This window comes from Stenella coeruleoalba, assembly GCF_951394435.1.
Source record: "Stenella coeruleoalba genome assembly, chromosome: 10".
NCBI classification, from domain to species: domain Eukaryota; kingdom Metazoa; phylum Chordata; class Mammalia; order Artiodactyla; family Delphinidae; genus Stenella; species Stenella coeruleoalba.
In genome coordinates this window covers 29954078-29971242 of record NC_137156.1, presented here as the reverse complement: position 1 = coordinate 29971242, position 17165 = coordinate 29954078, and the positions used below count along the sequence as shown (strand labels likewise).

General features: G+C 36.7%; 1 protein-coding gene across 1 annotated transcript in view; it reads left to right on the top strand.

The window, feature by feature from the left end:
• Window positions 1-17165, top strand: part of CD2AP (CD2 associated protein) — a 104141-nt gene that overhangs the window by 23486 nt on the left and 63490 nt on the right. Inside the window, exons 2-3 of the mRNA XM_079932907.1 lie at window positions 8909-9069; window positions 16182-16335. Coding sequence (XP_079789033.1) covers window positions 8909-9069; window positions 16182-16335 — 315 coding nt within the window. The remainder of the gene's footprint in view (window positions 1-8908; window positions 9070-16181; window positions 16336-17165) is intronic.

Genomic DNA, 17165 nt, shown 5'->3' with positions numbered 1-17165 from the left:
CCCTTTTCTCCACACCCTCTCCAGGATTTGTTGTTTGTAGATTTTCTGATGATGCCCATGCTTATCTTTTTGCTTTTGTTTTGAAGGATATTTTCTCTGGTACAGACTTCACGATTTGCAGTTATTTTCTTTCTGCATTTTGAAAATACAAAACTGCTGCTTTCTGGCTCCTGCTGTTGCTGCTGAGAAGCCCATTTCAGTGTTGCTTCTTTGGTAACCTTTTAAGAATTTGTTTCCTTTTTGATATTTTGCAATTTTACTATGTTGAGTTGCAGATTTCTTTTTATTTATTCCATTTGGAATTGCTTAGACTTGTTGACTCCATGGATTGATGTCTTTTATCAGTTTGGTGAGTTCATAGCTATTAACTTTTCAGATAGTTTTTATTTTCTCCTTCTGGGACTCTAATTAAACATGGTAGACTGTTTTAGTATATCTTCTATGTCTGTTACATTCTCATCTATATTTTCTATATTTTTGTCCCTCTTAACTGCATTTTGGTTAGTTTCTGTTGATATTTACCTGTCTGCCCTTTAGCTAGTTTTCTGAAGCTGTATGTAATATACTTTTAAACTCATCCATTGAGTTTCTATTTTTGGTTATTGTCTTCTCAGTTCTAGAATACCTGTGTGGTTCAAGTTTGTTTTCTCACTGTCTGCAGTACTGAGCTTTGTGTCAGTTTTTCAATCTGTAATTTATATCTTTGAACATGGTAAATGTTACTGTTTTAAAGTCTGTGTCTGATAAGTTCAGTATGTGGAGTTCATTGAAATGTTTCTGTTGTTTCTTGTTTCTCTAGGTACTTATTTATGATGTTTTTGCATTTTACATGCCTGGTTATGTTTCCTTGTCTCTGGATGTTGTAGACTAAAAATATTTCTTGACATAATTTTATGTCTAGGTTATCTTCTCCCAGAAAGGATTCCAGTTACTTCTCTTTTGTCTTGAACCACTTGAATGGTATGAGGTTTCTTGAGTCATCCACATAACATTAAACTGGGCTACGGTGCTTGGGTGCAGTTATTTAGGGTCCTTTCCCAAAGTGTGCATGTAGCTTCTCAGAGTTACCACCCTTGATAGTTCCTGAACTCCACTCTCAAATCCTAGAACGGCAAAGCTGCTGGAAGTGCTGCTTAGCCTGTCATGTCTTTAGAATTGGCAAATACTTTCCAGAGCGAAAGTAGCCTCAGTATCATAGTTACTTCTCTGGGTTCCAGTTCTCACTTCAGTTTCACCTGATAACATATATTTTTAGTAATTTAGTCTGTCTAAGAAGGTGATTTTTATATTGCATCCAGCTTTTTTAGTTGTCTTCCTGTGAGGGTTGGTCCAAATTATCTAGTGTTCTTTTATTTTGAGTCTTTTTTGATGCCATATTTTAAAATCTTTATTACTCTGCAAATCACATAAATCCTAAAATATGATATGTGATTAATTTGGGTTGCTTTCTTCACACTATAAAAATAAACTGTTAAGTAGCTAAAGTAATTTAAATTTTACTTTCTCTTTCATTGGTAGTCACATTAGAAATGAAAGATGAATAATCCACAAACAAAATGTGTAATCTTAAATGACGGGTTTCATAGAGAGTCAGGTAGAAAGAGCCATTAGTGATAGACAAGGGTCTGTATACCTTATACATCCTAGAGTGTTTTTCAGGATGTACACATTTTCTTTTTTTTTTTTCCTCCCAAATGTTTTTCGTCAATATTTATTTCTTCACTTTAAGCAAGCACTTAAAGTGAAGAGAATTAGTCAGTCAAACACAATTGTTTTAAATTGTGGGAGAGTTTTGTTTAGTTTGAAATATAAAAGTTTAATTTGCTTTGCAATGTACCAGTTTTCAATGAAAGAATGAGTTTTTTGAGTTTGCACAATATGGAGGGTGCTGATTCTTGGAATGATGGCCTGCATGCTAGTTTGTATAGCAAACTCATGAATTAAATGAGTTTTTATTTAAACAGTTTTAACTTTTCTGTAAATACAATTTTTACATACTGTCTAGTGAGCATCAGTGTTTCTAGTAACTTATTTTTACCCAATTATTATATGTTTATTGTAGAAAAATGCCAAGGTGTGGGTTATTGTTTATAAGAATGCCCTTTCTTCTGACAACTGCAGATTTGGGGGGTTCCCACGACTGCCCTCGTGTTTGACAATTTGCTGGAAGGACTTGCAGAACTCATTGAAAGCTGTTATACTCTTGGGTATGGTTTATTATAATAAAAGGATACAGATTAAAATTGGCCAAGGGGGACTTCCCTGGTGGCGCAGTGGTTGAGAGTCCGCCTGCCGATGCAGGTGACACGGGTTCGTGCCCCGGTCTGGGAGGATCCCACATGCCACGGTGCGGCTGGGCCCGTGAGCCATGGCTGCTGAGGCTGCGTGTCTGGAGCCTGTGCTCTGCAATGGGGGAGGCCACAACAGTGAGGCCCGCGTACCGCAAATTGACCAAGGGGAGAGAAGCATGAGACAGAGTCCAGGAAGGTTCCAGGTGTGATGTCATTCTCTCTCTCTGAAGTCTTGAACAGCATTAACTCCTGGTGATGATGTATGACAACATGCAGAGTATTGCCTACCAGAGAAGCTCACTTGAGTCTTGGTGTCCAGAGTTTTATAGAGAAGATGTAGTTGACTGCCCATGTGACTGACCTTTAGTGTCTAGCCCTTCCAGAGGTAGAACAGATGCTGCATAGTGTGAAGCCCCCAAGATAATGCCCTTGTTTTGTAAAGTCCTCAGGTAAACAGAGGTGCCTAAGGAACTCCAGAGTCCTTAAATAAACAAAAACACTCTTCCTAGAGATCAGGATGAGGCCAATTCCTAACCTGTCTTTTGGCTGAGATTAATTCTTTTTTGTTTTAAATATTGGAGTATAGTTGATTAATAGTGTTGTGTTAGTTTCAGGTATACTGCAAAGTGATTCAGTATCAGTTCTTTTTCAAATACTTATCTCATTTAGGTTATTACAGAATACTGAGCAGAGTTCCCTGCCTCTGTGCAGTGGTCCTTGTTGGTTATCTTAAATATAGCAGTGTATACGTGTCAATCCCAAACTCCCAATCTACCCACGCTTTTTAATTCTTTACTAAAGATGAAAGAAAAGGAGATAACAAACAGCATCTTAGATCCCTTCAGGCATCCATTAACATTTTGGAATGTAGCTCTTTATATTTTTCTATGCATATTTTTGTTTCTTCCTTTTTTACAAAAATATGTTGTTACTATACCTATGTTTTATAACCTTTCTTATTTAACATTGTATTGCAAGCCTAATTATGAATGTTTAAAAGGGCAAGAATTTAACCTTATTTACCATATGGTATTTTCTTTAGGAGAAATAAATTATCTTTGACTCAGTAAACTTTTAAATTATAACACATAGAATCATGAGTTATAAACATATTTGCAATAATATTGGACAAGCCACTTTAATACTTAGTACTTTTTTTAAAAAAAATCTTATCCAAATAATATCTGCATATGCTATAAAAATACAAAAATATTAAAAGACTTATAATGAAAAAACAGCATTTCCTTTCCTCACTGTTCTCTACTTCTATTCCCATTCTTCAGAGGGAAACAACTTTGAACTATCTTATCTTTCAGTTTTAATTTTTTTGGCTTTTGTATTTCTAAATAATAAGTTTCCCCAGTTTCTATAGCTGTTTTTTGATTTGATACTTTCATTTTTTAACTTTCTGATATGATAGGTAACGATTTAGCTTATTGTAATCTCACATCTATTTTCCATTTATCTCAATATGGTTTTATTTCTCTCTTGGTTACCTTTCTAAATCCTGAGTATATAGTTATACTCTTATTTTTCTTTTCAGCAAGTAAGATAGTATTTCTGGACTTAGCACTTTGTATGGTGAAGATATTAGTACCTCTATCCTTCTCTTTATCAACCTCCCTAATCTTTACTTTATACTATAATGTGAAGGCTTGTTAACATTTATATTTTCTTCTGTAACCATAATTTAGTCTTTTTATTTTGTTAGAGATTGATTTTCAATGTTAACTCAGAAATTAGTTATGATTTTTATTATGACCACGTAAATATTTTTTACTGTGCAGCCAAATAAGTATATATGATGATTATATTTTCAACATTGTATAGCTCTTTGCCTTTCCAGGAGTTTGTAATCATCTTTAGTTTTTCCTCTCCTTATCTAGCTGTCTTGTCTCTTTGAGTCCCAGATTCTTCAGGATAGTATAAAATTTCACAGTCTGTCTCTCATTTCTTTTTGCCACCAAATACCTCCTAGAACTTTCTGTCTCTTGCTTAATCGAGACTGTTTGTTCCTTAGATTTGTTGCACAATTGCTATCTTAGAACTTTTCTCACTCTAAGCCTGGCTCCACTATTTCTTGAATTTTGTATCCTCTGTTTTGGTTCTTACTGGATAACATCATGTAATTGCATATGTAGGAGTTAATTTTCTTTGTCCTTGTCTGTGTGAAAATGTTATAACCTATACTTGTCTGTTGATTTGACTGAGTATGGAATTCATTTTCCTTCAGTACTTAAGTGGCTTTGCCTTTTTATTTTTCTTCTTCTAGAATCTGGTATTGCCAATGAGAAGTCTCCTAATATGATTCTCATTCTTTTGTAGATGGAACTCTCTCAGAGAGCTTTCTAGGATATGTTTATCTTTGTTGTGAAATTTCACCTAGATGTGAGTACTTACTTTTTTACTTGTTCATTGTACTGGACTCTCACCGACCTCTTTCTATTTGAAGATATGTTTCATATAGCTTTGGAATATTTTCTTGTATTATTTCATTGTCTATTCTCTATTTTTCTCTTTTTTTTCCCCCCTAGAACTGTGAATTGGATGTTGGATTGTCTGGATTGATCATCTGTGTCACATTTGCTTTCATATTTTCTTTATGTCTCTTTCCTTTACCTTTTTTTGTAAAGGTTTTTGGGTTTGTCTCCACCTCTGCAAAAAAAAAAAAAAAAAAGACATTTTGGAAGATGCATTTTCAAATGCTTTTTATTTTCTCATTTCTTTTTTCATAGCATTCTGTTCTGATTTTATGAACTTTATTACATCTCTTGAAGATAAAAATTTGTACATGTTTAAATCCTTTTAAATTTTTAAACATTAAGGTGTAGAAATGTTTAAAGTACAGTACAAAGAATTTTTTCCTGACTTATGCCTTTCTCCTGAATATTTTAGTATTTTCTACAAATCAGGATCTTCTCCTACTTAATCACAATTCAGTTATAAAATTTAAGAAGTTAACATTTATTTATAGTTTCTTACTTCATTCAGTGGGGTATATTCTATTACAGTCATTATTTACTTTGATGCTCAGATTGTCTTGACTTGGTGAGTAGGAGCCATTCTGATGTCACTTCTCTGTGTCCTTTGGCATCACCTTATCTTTTTTTTTTTTTTTTTTTTTTTTTGTGGTACGTGGGCCTCTCACTGTTGTGGCCTCTCCCGTTGCAGAGCACAGGCTCCGGACGCGCAGGCTCAGCGGCCATGGCTCACGGGCCAAGCTGCTCCGCGGCATGTGGGATCTTCCTGGACCGGGGCACGAACCCGCGTCCCCTGCATCGGCAGGCGGACTCTCAACCACTGCGCCACCAGGGAAGCCCACACCTTATCTTTTTTTGAGAACTTCTTTGCTTTCTGCCACAACACCATGTTTCAGGCTTATTTTGTACTTTTCCTGCCTTAGCCCTGGAATTGCCTATCTTCCCAAGGATTCCTGGTTCCTTTCAGTAGAAAATGGTTTTTAGAAGATCTCGGCATTAGGTTTGCTCATTGCCATTGGAATGCTGCGGTTTCAGGCCCTTTCAGTGGACAGAGCTTGTGTGTGTGGGGTGTGTGTGTGGTGTGTGTGTGTGTTTTATATATATGTGAATGTCTATGTATTGAAAACCATGAGTTCATGATGATACTTCTCATTCCCATTTAATATCACAGGATCAAATGAAGGCTTTTCCCTTTATATTTGTAACTCCCTTTCATAGAGAAACTTGGCTTCCATTATTCTTAATATATTTACTTATTTGATTAATTCCCCTGGATGTAATCAGTCTTCCATCTCTGCTGTCACCCCACCCTTATATGGACACTCTTTTCTTCTGTGTGGGCTGTTAGTCCCCACTCTAGGTTGCCTCCACCCTCCCACATCTCAGCATGGAAGTCTGGCCCTACCCCCAACACCATTTGGCCTCTGATATTTCTCATTAAGCTGCCCATCAGCTTGGATGCCCTCACCACTGTGATTGGGTGCTGGCACACCATATCATGTTGCCTCTGCATGAATGCCTTCCTCACCCTACCTTAGAGTTCTGATAGACTGCACCAGGGGAGCCTCCATAGATGGACACCCTTCTCACCCTACTTTGGCTCTGATAGCATCGCTACCACCCCTCCCCCAGCTTTGGATACCTTCTTTGCTCTTTTTGGCCCCTGTCTTCTCACACCTTCTCAGACTCCTTCCCAACCTTGGCCTCCTCTCCCTGCACTATGCTTTTCTACACCTAATAACTTTAAGACTGAATAATTCTGGAAGGGGAGCAGTGGGTGTATATTTCATCCAGGAGTAATTTTTCAATTTATCATGGTCTTTCATGATTAACTATTGTGTACTATTCATATTTATGAATAAACAATAAATTAAAAGCCAGTTGGGAACTCTGTTTAAGTGGGTAGGACTTAAGTTTTATTTTAGAATTAGTAGGTTGGGAGCTGCCCATTGCTCTGGAGACCTCTAAATTCTGGAAATCAGTAGTCATTTTTCTAAGAAACCATCACTCATCCATAGTAGCTATACTAGTTTCCCCAAACTGTTCTGTGTGTGTGTGTGTGTGTGTGTGTGTGTGTCTGAGGTGAACCCTTTAGTTTTTTACCTTCGAAAAAAATACCTGCCTATATAGCATTATTGTCTCAGAGTTATTGTGGTTGATAATGGTTGTCAGCTCTTCCATACAGATATTTATTTCCCTGTTTTCAGTTCTACATTTCCTATGAGCACTCCTTTTCTGAATTTCTAGCCTTTCTGGGGTTCTGGAGAGCAGTTTGATGTCTCAGTTATAGTTTCCTTAAGTTCTCTGGGCTTCTGGCTTTATCAGTTATGGATCCATTTTCACAAATTTAAAAAATTTCTCACTAGTTCCCTTCTCAGGTTGGGATGTTTTCAGCTGCAAATACAATCCCATCTAGAATTTATTTAAAAGTTAAGAAAAAACTACTTCTATAACAAGAAATCTAAAGGTATTGGAGATATAGGGTTGGTTAACTTAGCAGTTTAATGAATCTAGCAAAGATCCAGGCCATTTTCATCTTTCTTCTCTTCTAATCAGATCTGCTGTTTTTCTTGTCTCAACTAGTTGTAGCAGTTTTGTCCATTACATTCTCACTGAAGAACATCCAGAGTCTGCAGGAGTACATTCCTTCCTTGTGTTTTGTTTATAAGGTCAAATGAAACCTTCCCAGAACCCCTGCTTACATTGTATTGGTCAGTCGCTCCATCACATGTGTATTTGAAAACCAATCTGTCTGTGTGTGTGTGTGAGAGAGAGAGAGAGGGAGAGGGAGAGGGAATATGAATGGAGTTAACTATAAATCAACTATCTTTAGACCTTTGCCTCTTTGACCAGCAGCGTTAGGTATCCTGGGACCTACTTAGTCAGTCTGCATTTAAGCAAGATTCCCAAGTCAACAGGATGACTTGATTGTACATTAGTGTTTGAGAAGTGCTGGTCTAGAATAGTTAAGATTTAACCCCCTAGGACTGAGAGAGAAGCCTCATTTGTAAAAGTACAGGGTCTCCATATACCTGAACAAAATCAAGGTTCAGTGAGAAAGGACGAAGGAAGAGGAGTCAGTGTGGGAATGGCTGTTGGTTTGGCAGCCAGCAGTGTCTGCCCATACTCCCTTTCCTTTTTTTTGGTTGTAGTGTGTGTGTGTGTGTGTGTGTGTGTGAGTGTTCTTTTTTCTTATCATTTTTATAGGAGGAAGAAAAGATGAATGGAGGTATGGCTTGTGAAAATGTTAATGCTATGTGTATATGATGTCCTATTATAACCTAAAATCTTATACTTAAAAGAGGTGAAATGGATCCTTAAGAGTCTTCATTTCAGCGTGTATTCATTTTCTACTGTTCTGTGAAAAATATTGCCACAAACTTAGCAACTTAAAACAATATACATTTATTATCTCACAGTTTCTGTGATTCACCAGTCTGGGCATGACTGAGTCCTTCACAAGGCTGCAGTCAGTGTATTGATCAGGGCTGGGTTCTCAACTGGGGAAGGATCTGCTTCCAAGCTCACGTGGTTGTTGGCATCATTCAGTTCCCTGTGGGCTGTTGGACTGAGGGCCTCAGTTTTTTGCTGGCTGTCAGCCAGAGGCCTCCTCAGTTGCTTGCATGCGGTCCTCTCCATAGGCCAGCTCAATAAAGCATCTTGCATCTTCAGAGCCAGCAAGTGACAGAGGTTCCTAGCAAGGTGGACGTTACAATCTTATGTAATCACATACAAATCCATCCTCTTTGTCATATTCTGTTGGTTAGAAGTCAGTCATAGGTCATATTCACACTGAAGGAGAGAGAATTACATAAGGACATGAATATCAAGAGATGGGGATTATGGGAACCACTTTAGAGTGTGTCACAAAGGATGTCTAGCTGACTGGAAAAATAAGTGACGATGTAAATTGCACGTTGTGTAGAGGTTCCTGCTTAAAACTGGTACTGTGCATTATACTCAGGCAATCAAGAAATTTGCTGATGTAGCCAAATATTTAAAACAGAGGTAAGCTTTGATGGTACCTTTGTAATATTAATTATCATTGCTAAACAGTTTCCTTAGTTTTAAGTTTATTAACATGGTTAATATTTCATGAATTAAGCTTTAGATGTTTATTTCTTTTTTTTTTTTTAGTTGACTATATTGTGGAGTATGACTATGATGCTGTACATGATGATGAGTTAACTATTCGAGTTGGGGAAATCATCAGGAACGTGAGAAAACTACAGGAGGAAGGATGGCTAGAAGGAGAACTAAATGGGAGAAGAGGAATGTTTCCTGATAATTTTGTTAAGGTAAGCATTCTCAGTTAAATTCCTAGCTGTTGCTTCACAGGATTCAATCATGCATTCATTCATTCATTTATCTATCTATTTATTTATTTATGGCTGTGTTGGGTCGTTGGGTCTTTGTTGCTATGCACGGGCTTTCTCTAGTTGCGGCGAGCAGGGGCTACTCTTCATTGCGGTGCGTGGGCTTCTCATTGTGGTGGCTTCTCTTGTTGCAGAGCACGGGCTCTAGGCGCAGGGGCTTCAGTAGTTGCAGCATGCGGGCTCAGTAGTTGTGGCTTGCAGGCTGTAGAGCACAGGCTCAGTAGTTGTGGTGCACGGGTTTAGTTATTCTGTGGCATGTGGGATCTGCCTGGACCAGGGCTCGAACCTGTGTCCCCCGCATTGGCAGGCAGATTCTTAACCACTGTGCCACCAGGGAAGCCCAATGTTTGAGCTTTGAAGCAGCTTTTTTATGAGCTTCATACTGATTTTGGAGATGCTACAGGTTATTATATGATCTGTTATTGTTACAGTGTTTTTACTTTAGTGCTTTAAAAAATAAGTGAGTATGTTTACAGAAGATGTCTCAGGTGCTGGTAAGTGAATTGCTGTTCCTTATATTTTTAAATTTAAAGTGGAATTTTGGTCCCTTTTGAAGAGTTCTCAGAGCTTGATAATGTGTTTCAGGCTTTTTTTTTTTTTTTTTTTTTTTGTGGTACGCGGGCCTCTCACTGTTGTGGCCTCTCCCGCTGTGGAGCACAGGCTCCGGACGCGCAGGTTCAGCAGCCATGGCTTACGGGCCCAGCCGCTCCGCGGCATGTGGGATCTTCCCGGACCGGGGCACGAACCTGTGTCTCCTGCATCGGCAGGCGGACTCTCAACCACTGCGCCACCAGGGAAGCCCCTAGAAAATGTTTTAAACTGAATTATTTGTACCCCCTCCTCCCTTTACATCCTGTTTTTCATACCACAAATTTAAATTCGAGGCATTATTATATACATCATGTTAATGTTTACCTTGGACTTACCTGGAAAGTTAAATTTTAATTTTTGCCCTTAAAGAGTTAATAAATTTCTTTCTGCTAAGATATTTTAAGTTGTAGAAATAATTTAAACCAGGAAAGCTTGAGTGTCAGAAGCTAGACTTCTGGGATATCTCCTGGTTTTGCTTTGTGGATCAGTACTCATTACCTGCTTGTCAGTGTCATCTGTGACCTCAAGGAGTCCAGCAGCTTTGAGAGAAGGGTCTCCATGTAGGCCTGATGTCTTTTGAGTCATAGGTACTCTAGCCCTCATTCCCTGCAGTTCTTATCCTTTCATCCTAGGGCTGAAAGCTCAAATAACATTCTTGAATTACCAAAACTAGTATAAAAAGTATGACCATCATAAACTTCGGGGGCATTTTCAGTCCACTTCAGTAAGTGTTGTGTGTCTGAAAGAATATGGTTAAGAGAAGGGCTCTTTATTTAGTGTTTTTCCCACTCTACTTCACTTGGCTCTCATTAACATTCTTGTGACAGAAAAAGGAAAGGAGTAGGATGCCATTGACAATGAATGTGCATAACTGCCCCCTTCCTTTCCTATTTTTGCCTTTTCCAAATTGGGGAGGGGCTGCTGAAATAGGGAGGCCCTTTGTTAAAATTAGAGAGACAGCAATTATGTGGAGAGTAGCATATTTGAGGGAGAGAATAAGTTGAGAAACTTGCAAAATAGCCCTGGTATATTATATCTGTCATTGTTTTCCTTGCAAATTTTGATATGTTGGCACTCAGAAGGTACATATTGATTTCATATTATGGAGATTTTCTCCTGCTGGTCATTTTTCTTTAGACTTAAGCGTTTTTTGTGGATATCTATTTAATTTAATTGTAATGAAAACGAAAATCTAATGACTCAAGGTAGTTCCTCTGGATCATACCTTATATACTATCACTTATATTCCGAAAAACAAAATGAAAATTTTGGGAATGAGGTAAACCACTTTGTTATGTTGGAAACCTAATTTTTCAATTGTGGGTCCAGTATTGACTCAGTCAAAGCTAAAACAGTGGACATGTATCATATAAATATTTAATCCTGCTTATTTTTCTTTTCTTTAGTAATATCACTCTTCCATATCTTCTGATTTATGCTTCTGTAAAGTGGAAGCACTAGTTTTATATAACACTTCTGGAAATCCTGAATATTATATTAAAAATAAGTGTAGTCCCCCCCACCCATCCATGGTTTTGCTTTCCGAAGCCTCAGTTACCCACAGTCAACTATGGCCCAAAAATATTAAAACAGAAAATTCCAGAAATAAACAATTCATAAGTTTTAAATTGCGTGCCTTTCTGCCTAGGATGTGAATCATCCCTTTGTCCAGCATATCCTACCCATCACTTAGTAGTAGCCCTCTTGATTATCAGATCAACTGTCACAGTATTGCAGTGCTTACATTCAGGTAACCCTTATTTTACTTAATAATGGCCCCAAAGCTTAAGAGTAGTGATGCTGACCTTTCAGGTATGTGAACGGAAGCCGTAAAGTGCTTCCTTTAAGTGAAAAGATGAAAGTTTAATAAGGAAAGAAAAAAAAATCATGTGCTGAGGTTGCTAAGATCTGTGGTAAGAATGAATCTTCTGTCTGTGAAATTGTGAAGAAGAAAAAAGGAATTCATACTAGTTTTGCTGTCTCACCTCAAACTGGAAAAGTTATGGTCACGGTGTGTGATAGATGCTTAGTTAAGATGGAAAAGGCATTATATTTGTAAGATTTTTCGAAAGAGAGACAGAAATGACATTCACATAACTTTTATTAGAGTATATTGTTATAATTGTTCTATTTTATTATCAGTTGTTAATCTCTTACTGTGTCTAATTTATAAATTAAACTTTATCTTAGGTATGTATATATGGGAAAAACCACAGTATGTGTAAGACTCAGTACTGTCTGCATTTCCAGGCATCCACTGGGGGTCTTGGGACCCTGTGGATAAGGAGGGACTACTGTATTCCTCAGATTTTAATTAGCATAAGCAGGACTGTAACTCTGTTTAGGGATTTGGTGATTAAGATATCTGTCTATTCCATTTGAGAAGTAAAAGGAAGCTCTTGCCATCTAATCTGGTTTTTATTATTCTTTGTGACCTTTGCTTCTAGGTTGTAGAGGGTAATTGCTTTCTATTTTCAGATCATGGTCATGTACTGGCCATGATCAAATAACCAAATTGTAAAGTAGATACATTACAACATGAAAGAGTGGTTTGTGAATCTTATTGATTAACCTTTTATCTGTTTTTGGTTAGTGTAATCAGAATTAAGTATATTTGATTACCTTAGTAGATGGAGAGTAACTATATCTTCTCCAACCTTTTTAAAGCTACCCCTCATTTGCTTATATTTTTTGTCTTTTCTTTTAATTTGCTACTTCATACTCCTTATCCTACTTTCTTATCCTTATGAAACCAAGCAAATCAATATAGTACATTCTTATCTATATGGAGATTATCCACAATGTATTTTTTTCTTGGCCAATTTTGTATTGACATTACCTGTTGTGGAGGAGGCTTCCCTCATTTGTAGAATGAGATTTCGTTTTTTTGAGTTTGCTTTCTCAATACATGATACTTTCTCAAGTGAAGAAACCTCTTTTACTGCATCTCCTGGAGTCATTTTCAAAGTCAGTAAAGGAAGCAAAGTTTGTAGGAAAGAGATACTATAATGTTAATATGTATTTTATTTACTGGCTGACTAGGTAAAAGGAAACAAAGGGCAAAGAAGGAAGAAACACTGGAAGCCTTAGTAACACTTCATAGGTACTCAATATAATTGCTATTTAAGATGATAGCCAAAGAGTAATTTGGAGATACTATGTGTCCAGGAACGAGGGAAGAGAATAGGTTGATGAGACAGAGAGAGAGAGAGAGAGAGAAAGAGAGAGAGAGAGTTCGTGTGTGTGTGTGTGTGTGTGTGTGTGTGTGTGTGTATCTGGTGGTAGTAGTTTGGAGCAGGGAGAGGTTCCAGAGGCGGAGGGGGTGGAGCCTAAAGCAGGCTTTACCCTATTTGTAATTTTGCTTAGAGCTGAAAGTCGCTTGATACTTTTGATAACATCGTAGTTGGCACTATGTATTTGGAAGGCTGTAAACCTGAGTTTTCCCTATTCAGTGTAGACTGTATATATTTTAATTTTGTTTTCCTTCCCCTTTTGTGTTTTTTGTCCTCAGAAGATTTATTATACCTAATATTCATGGATTTGATTATGTCTCAGTGAATATTGAAGGTCCTCAAAATGTTTCTAGATCTTGAGCAATATGTTGTAAATTAATATTTTTAGAAGCGGGAGACATTGTCATTGTATTAATATATCATACTTGTTTATGTGGTTAATTTTTATTAAAAGATAACACAAATATCTAGTTATTTAGCTAGCCAACAGGATAGAACCAAGATTTATACCCAGGTCATCTTGTCTCTTGAACCTGTCTGCTGTCTCACATTTGGTCAGATTGGAATTCTTTTCCTAGAGGAATAAGATTTGAATATCAAGCCAAGTTCTTGGTCTCCTGTACCAATAGCTTTCAGCTTTTTTAGTTTTTATTTAATCTTTTTAAAATGTAGGTAGCCCAGTAGTGGGATTGCTGGGTCATATGGTAGTTCTATTTTTAGTTTTTTAAGGAACCTCCATACTGTTCTCCATGGTGGCTGTATCACTTTACATTCCCACCAACAGTGAAAGAGGGCATATACCCTGAGAAAACCATAATTCAAAAAGAGTCAAGCATCACAATGTTCCTTGCAGCTCTATTTACAATAGCCAGAACATGGAAGCAACCTAAGTGTCCATTGACAGATGAATGGATAAAGAAGATGTGGCACATATATACAATGGAATATTACTCAGCCATAAAAAGAAATGGAATTGAGTCATTTGTAGTGAGGTGGATGGACCTAGAGTCTGTCATCAGAGTGAAGTAAGTCAGAAAGAGAGAAACAAATACTGTATGCTAACACATATATATAGAATCTAAAAAAAAAAAAAGTTTCTGAAGAACCTAGGGGCAGGACAGGAATAAAGATGCAGAGACATAGAGAATGGACTTGAGGACACGGGGAGGGGGAAGGGTAAACTAGGACGAAGTGAGAGAGTGGCATGGACATATATATACTACCAAATGTAAAACAGATAGCTAGTGGAAAACAGCCACATAGCACAGGGAGATCAGCTCCGTGCTTTGTGACCACCTAGAGGGTTGGGATAGGGAGGGTGGGAGACACAAGAGGGAAGGGATTTGGGGATATATGTGTACATATAGCTGATTCACTTTGCTGTACGGCAGAAACTAACACAACATTGTAAAGCAATTATACTCCAACAAAGATGTTAAAAATAAATAAATAAAATGTAGGTGGCTCATGAGATGTTCAGGAGAATCCAAAATGAATACTCCTTGGCATGTTGAGGTTGTAACTACCAGTTTTTACATAGATTTCATATTTTCATTAGATTGAAAAATATTTAGTGCAGTCTGAAAACCGTGAGGTTTTCATATGGTGTGTCATGTATTAATAGCAAATTGAAGTGTTTTTCCTTAAGTACATTACCAATAAAAATGAAGCAGTCACTATAGTGTGAAATGTTTTGTGTGTCTTCTATGATTTGTACTTTAATAATTTTCAGAATTTTTCACCAACAGTTTTCCCAAAATGGAAAACTTTTTTTCTGTTTGCAAAATGATATGCCTTGTTAAAAAACACAAACAAAGCAAGCATCAAACACTTCTGAACAGTATAAAGAAGTCAAAGTAATCTGAAATCCTACCAGCTAGAGAGTAACAACTAGTTAACATTGCAGTAGACATAAACACCTGGAGATACAGATTCTTTGTTAACTTTATATGTGAAAAATACCTCCTGGTTAGTGATTTGCTTTATTTTCCATGGTTACTTTTAATGAACAGAAACTGTTAATTTTAATATCAAATGTGTGAAGTAGGAATCCAGTTTCACTCCCTACTCCCTAAATGTGGAGCATTATAAGCACCGTATGTTTTAAGATTCAGTTTTTTCCCCTCACTTTTTGCCTGTTGTAAATCAAGTTTGTCTGTTTATGGACTCTTTATTTTGTTTCATTATCAGTATGTCTGTTTATATGCCAGTACACACTAATTTATAGTATCATACAGTTTTTCTTTATATCTTGGTTAAAAAAAAAGTCCCCTCACTTTCTTTTCACTGAAGTATTTTGGGTGTTCTTGGTCTTTTGTTCTTCTCTACAAATTTAGAACCAGTTTATTTAATTGCTCTCCCAAATCTGTGATATATTTATTCAGTTGCATTGCATCATTGCATCAGTTTTAAGGGAAAATGCTATCTTTATGATAATGAGTTTTCAGTCACTGAACATGGCATGACTTCTCTTTCATATGTCTTCTTTTATGTCTTCCAATAAAACTTCATACTTCTTTTCATGAAGATTCACCTATCTTCTGTTAGACCTATGACTTAGGGTTTATCAAACTACAGCCCATGGGCCAAATCTAAACACCACCTGTTTTTATAGTGTCCATGAGCTGAGAATGCTAGCTAGGAATTATACAAATAGTTGGAAAAATTCGAGTGAAGAACAGTATTTAATGACATGTGAAAAATTATATGAAATTGAAATTTTAGTGTTCATAAATAAAATTTTGTTGGAGCATAGCTCTGTTCATTCATTTAAGTATATGACTGCTTTTGCACTACAAATGGCAGAGTTCATTGTTGCTACAGAGATTGTATGGCTTCCAGATCCTAAAATATTTTACTAACTAGCCCATTATAGAAAAAGTTTGCCCAGTTCCCTGACTTAGAATTATTGTTTGTCCTATTGTTTGTTTATGATTGCAGGGTTTCTTTGTGTGTTGGGATAGAGGTGGTGTTTCAGCCTCACTTTGTTTACCTCTATCTCTAGTTCTGATAAGACTTAAACTCCTAATAAGTCATTGTTACCAAAGTGTGTTATATTCTTTAGATATGTGTGGGCAGAGAAAAAGGTTGAAAAACTGTTGATATTATGTTTTATAATAATAATCACTATACCTGGTTTTGGTATTTTACATTTGAGAATTTAATAAAATACAACTTAATTTGCCTATTTGCTGATTTCCCCTTTTGTAGGAAATTAAGAGAGAGACAGAATCCAAGGATGACAATTTGCCCATCAAACGGGAAAGGCAAGGGAATGTAGCAAGTCTTGTACAACGAATAAGCACCTATGGACTTCTAGCCGGAGGAATTCAGCCACATCCACAAACCAAAAACATTAAGAAGAGTATGTAAATAATTTTTTTCCTGTTTATTTAAATCAAAATAGAATGTTGTTTTATAACAGTCCATAAGTTATAGTAAGAAAAATTAGCTCAACCTTTTGTAACAGAATACAAAAACTTCCTGCTTATTCTCATGTTACTACTTATTGGCCCATGTATTCAGTCTTCATCTGGTAATCCAGCATGAGCTGCTGACAGCCGTCTGTAGGGATTGTAAATTAAGATACAAGGCATTGTTTTCTTATTAGTCTTACACACTCTATTAAATAGTTAACACTTTGCCTTAAATTTACTTTAATATCATTTATTTAATGGGATGCTAAAATGTCTGCTCATCCTTAAGCAGTATAGATGTAAGCATTTGATAAAATGTTTTCTCTAGTGGTTAGCCATCTGAACATGTACATTCAGTTTTCCAAGGTGGCTGGCCCAGCAGAGTGCTTTTTAAGTATTCAGTGTAAATATGTTAAGAGAACAGTTTAGCATAGAGAGAGAGCACCATGTTTAAAATTGGACGTGAATTTGAGTCTGTCTTACAACCTTAGATCACTTAAACTCTTGAGTTTTATTTTACTGCTGGTGAGAAAGTTGTAAGAAAAAATGACTGGTAATATTGCTGTTCTCAAAAACTTAGTCTTGGAAAGGCTGTTACTCGAAAAAGCATTAAACATATACAAAGTAGTACTACATTTATGGGAGCGGATAGTGTTTTAACATAGTAAACCTGAAGCCCCTTGAGAGACTGAATACTGACTACTATGTTCAATTTGATTTAATAAGTTATAAATGAGTATTTAACCACATTTATCTTCGATCAGTGTCTTTGATGTTG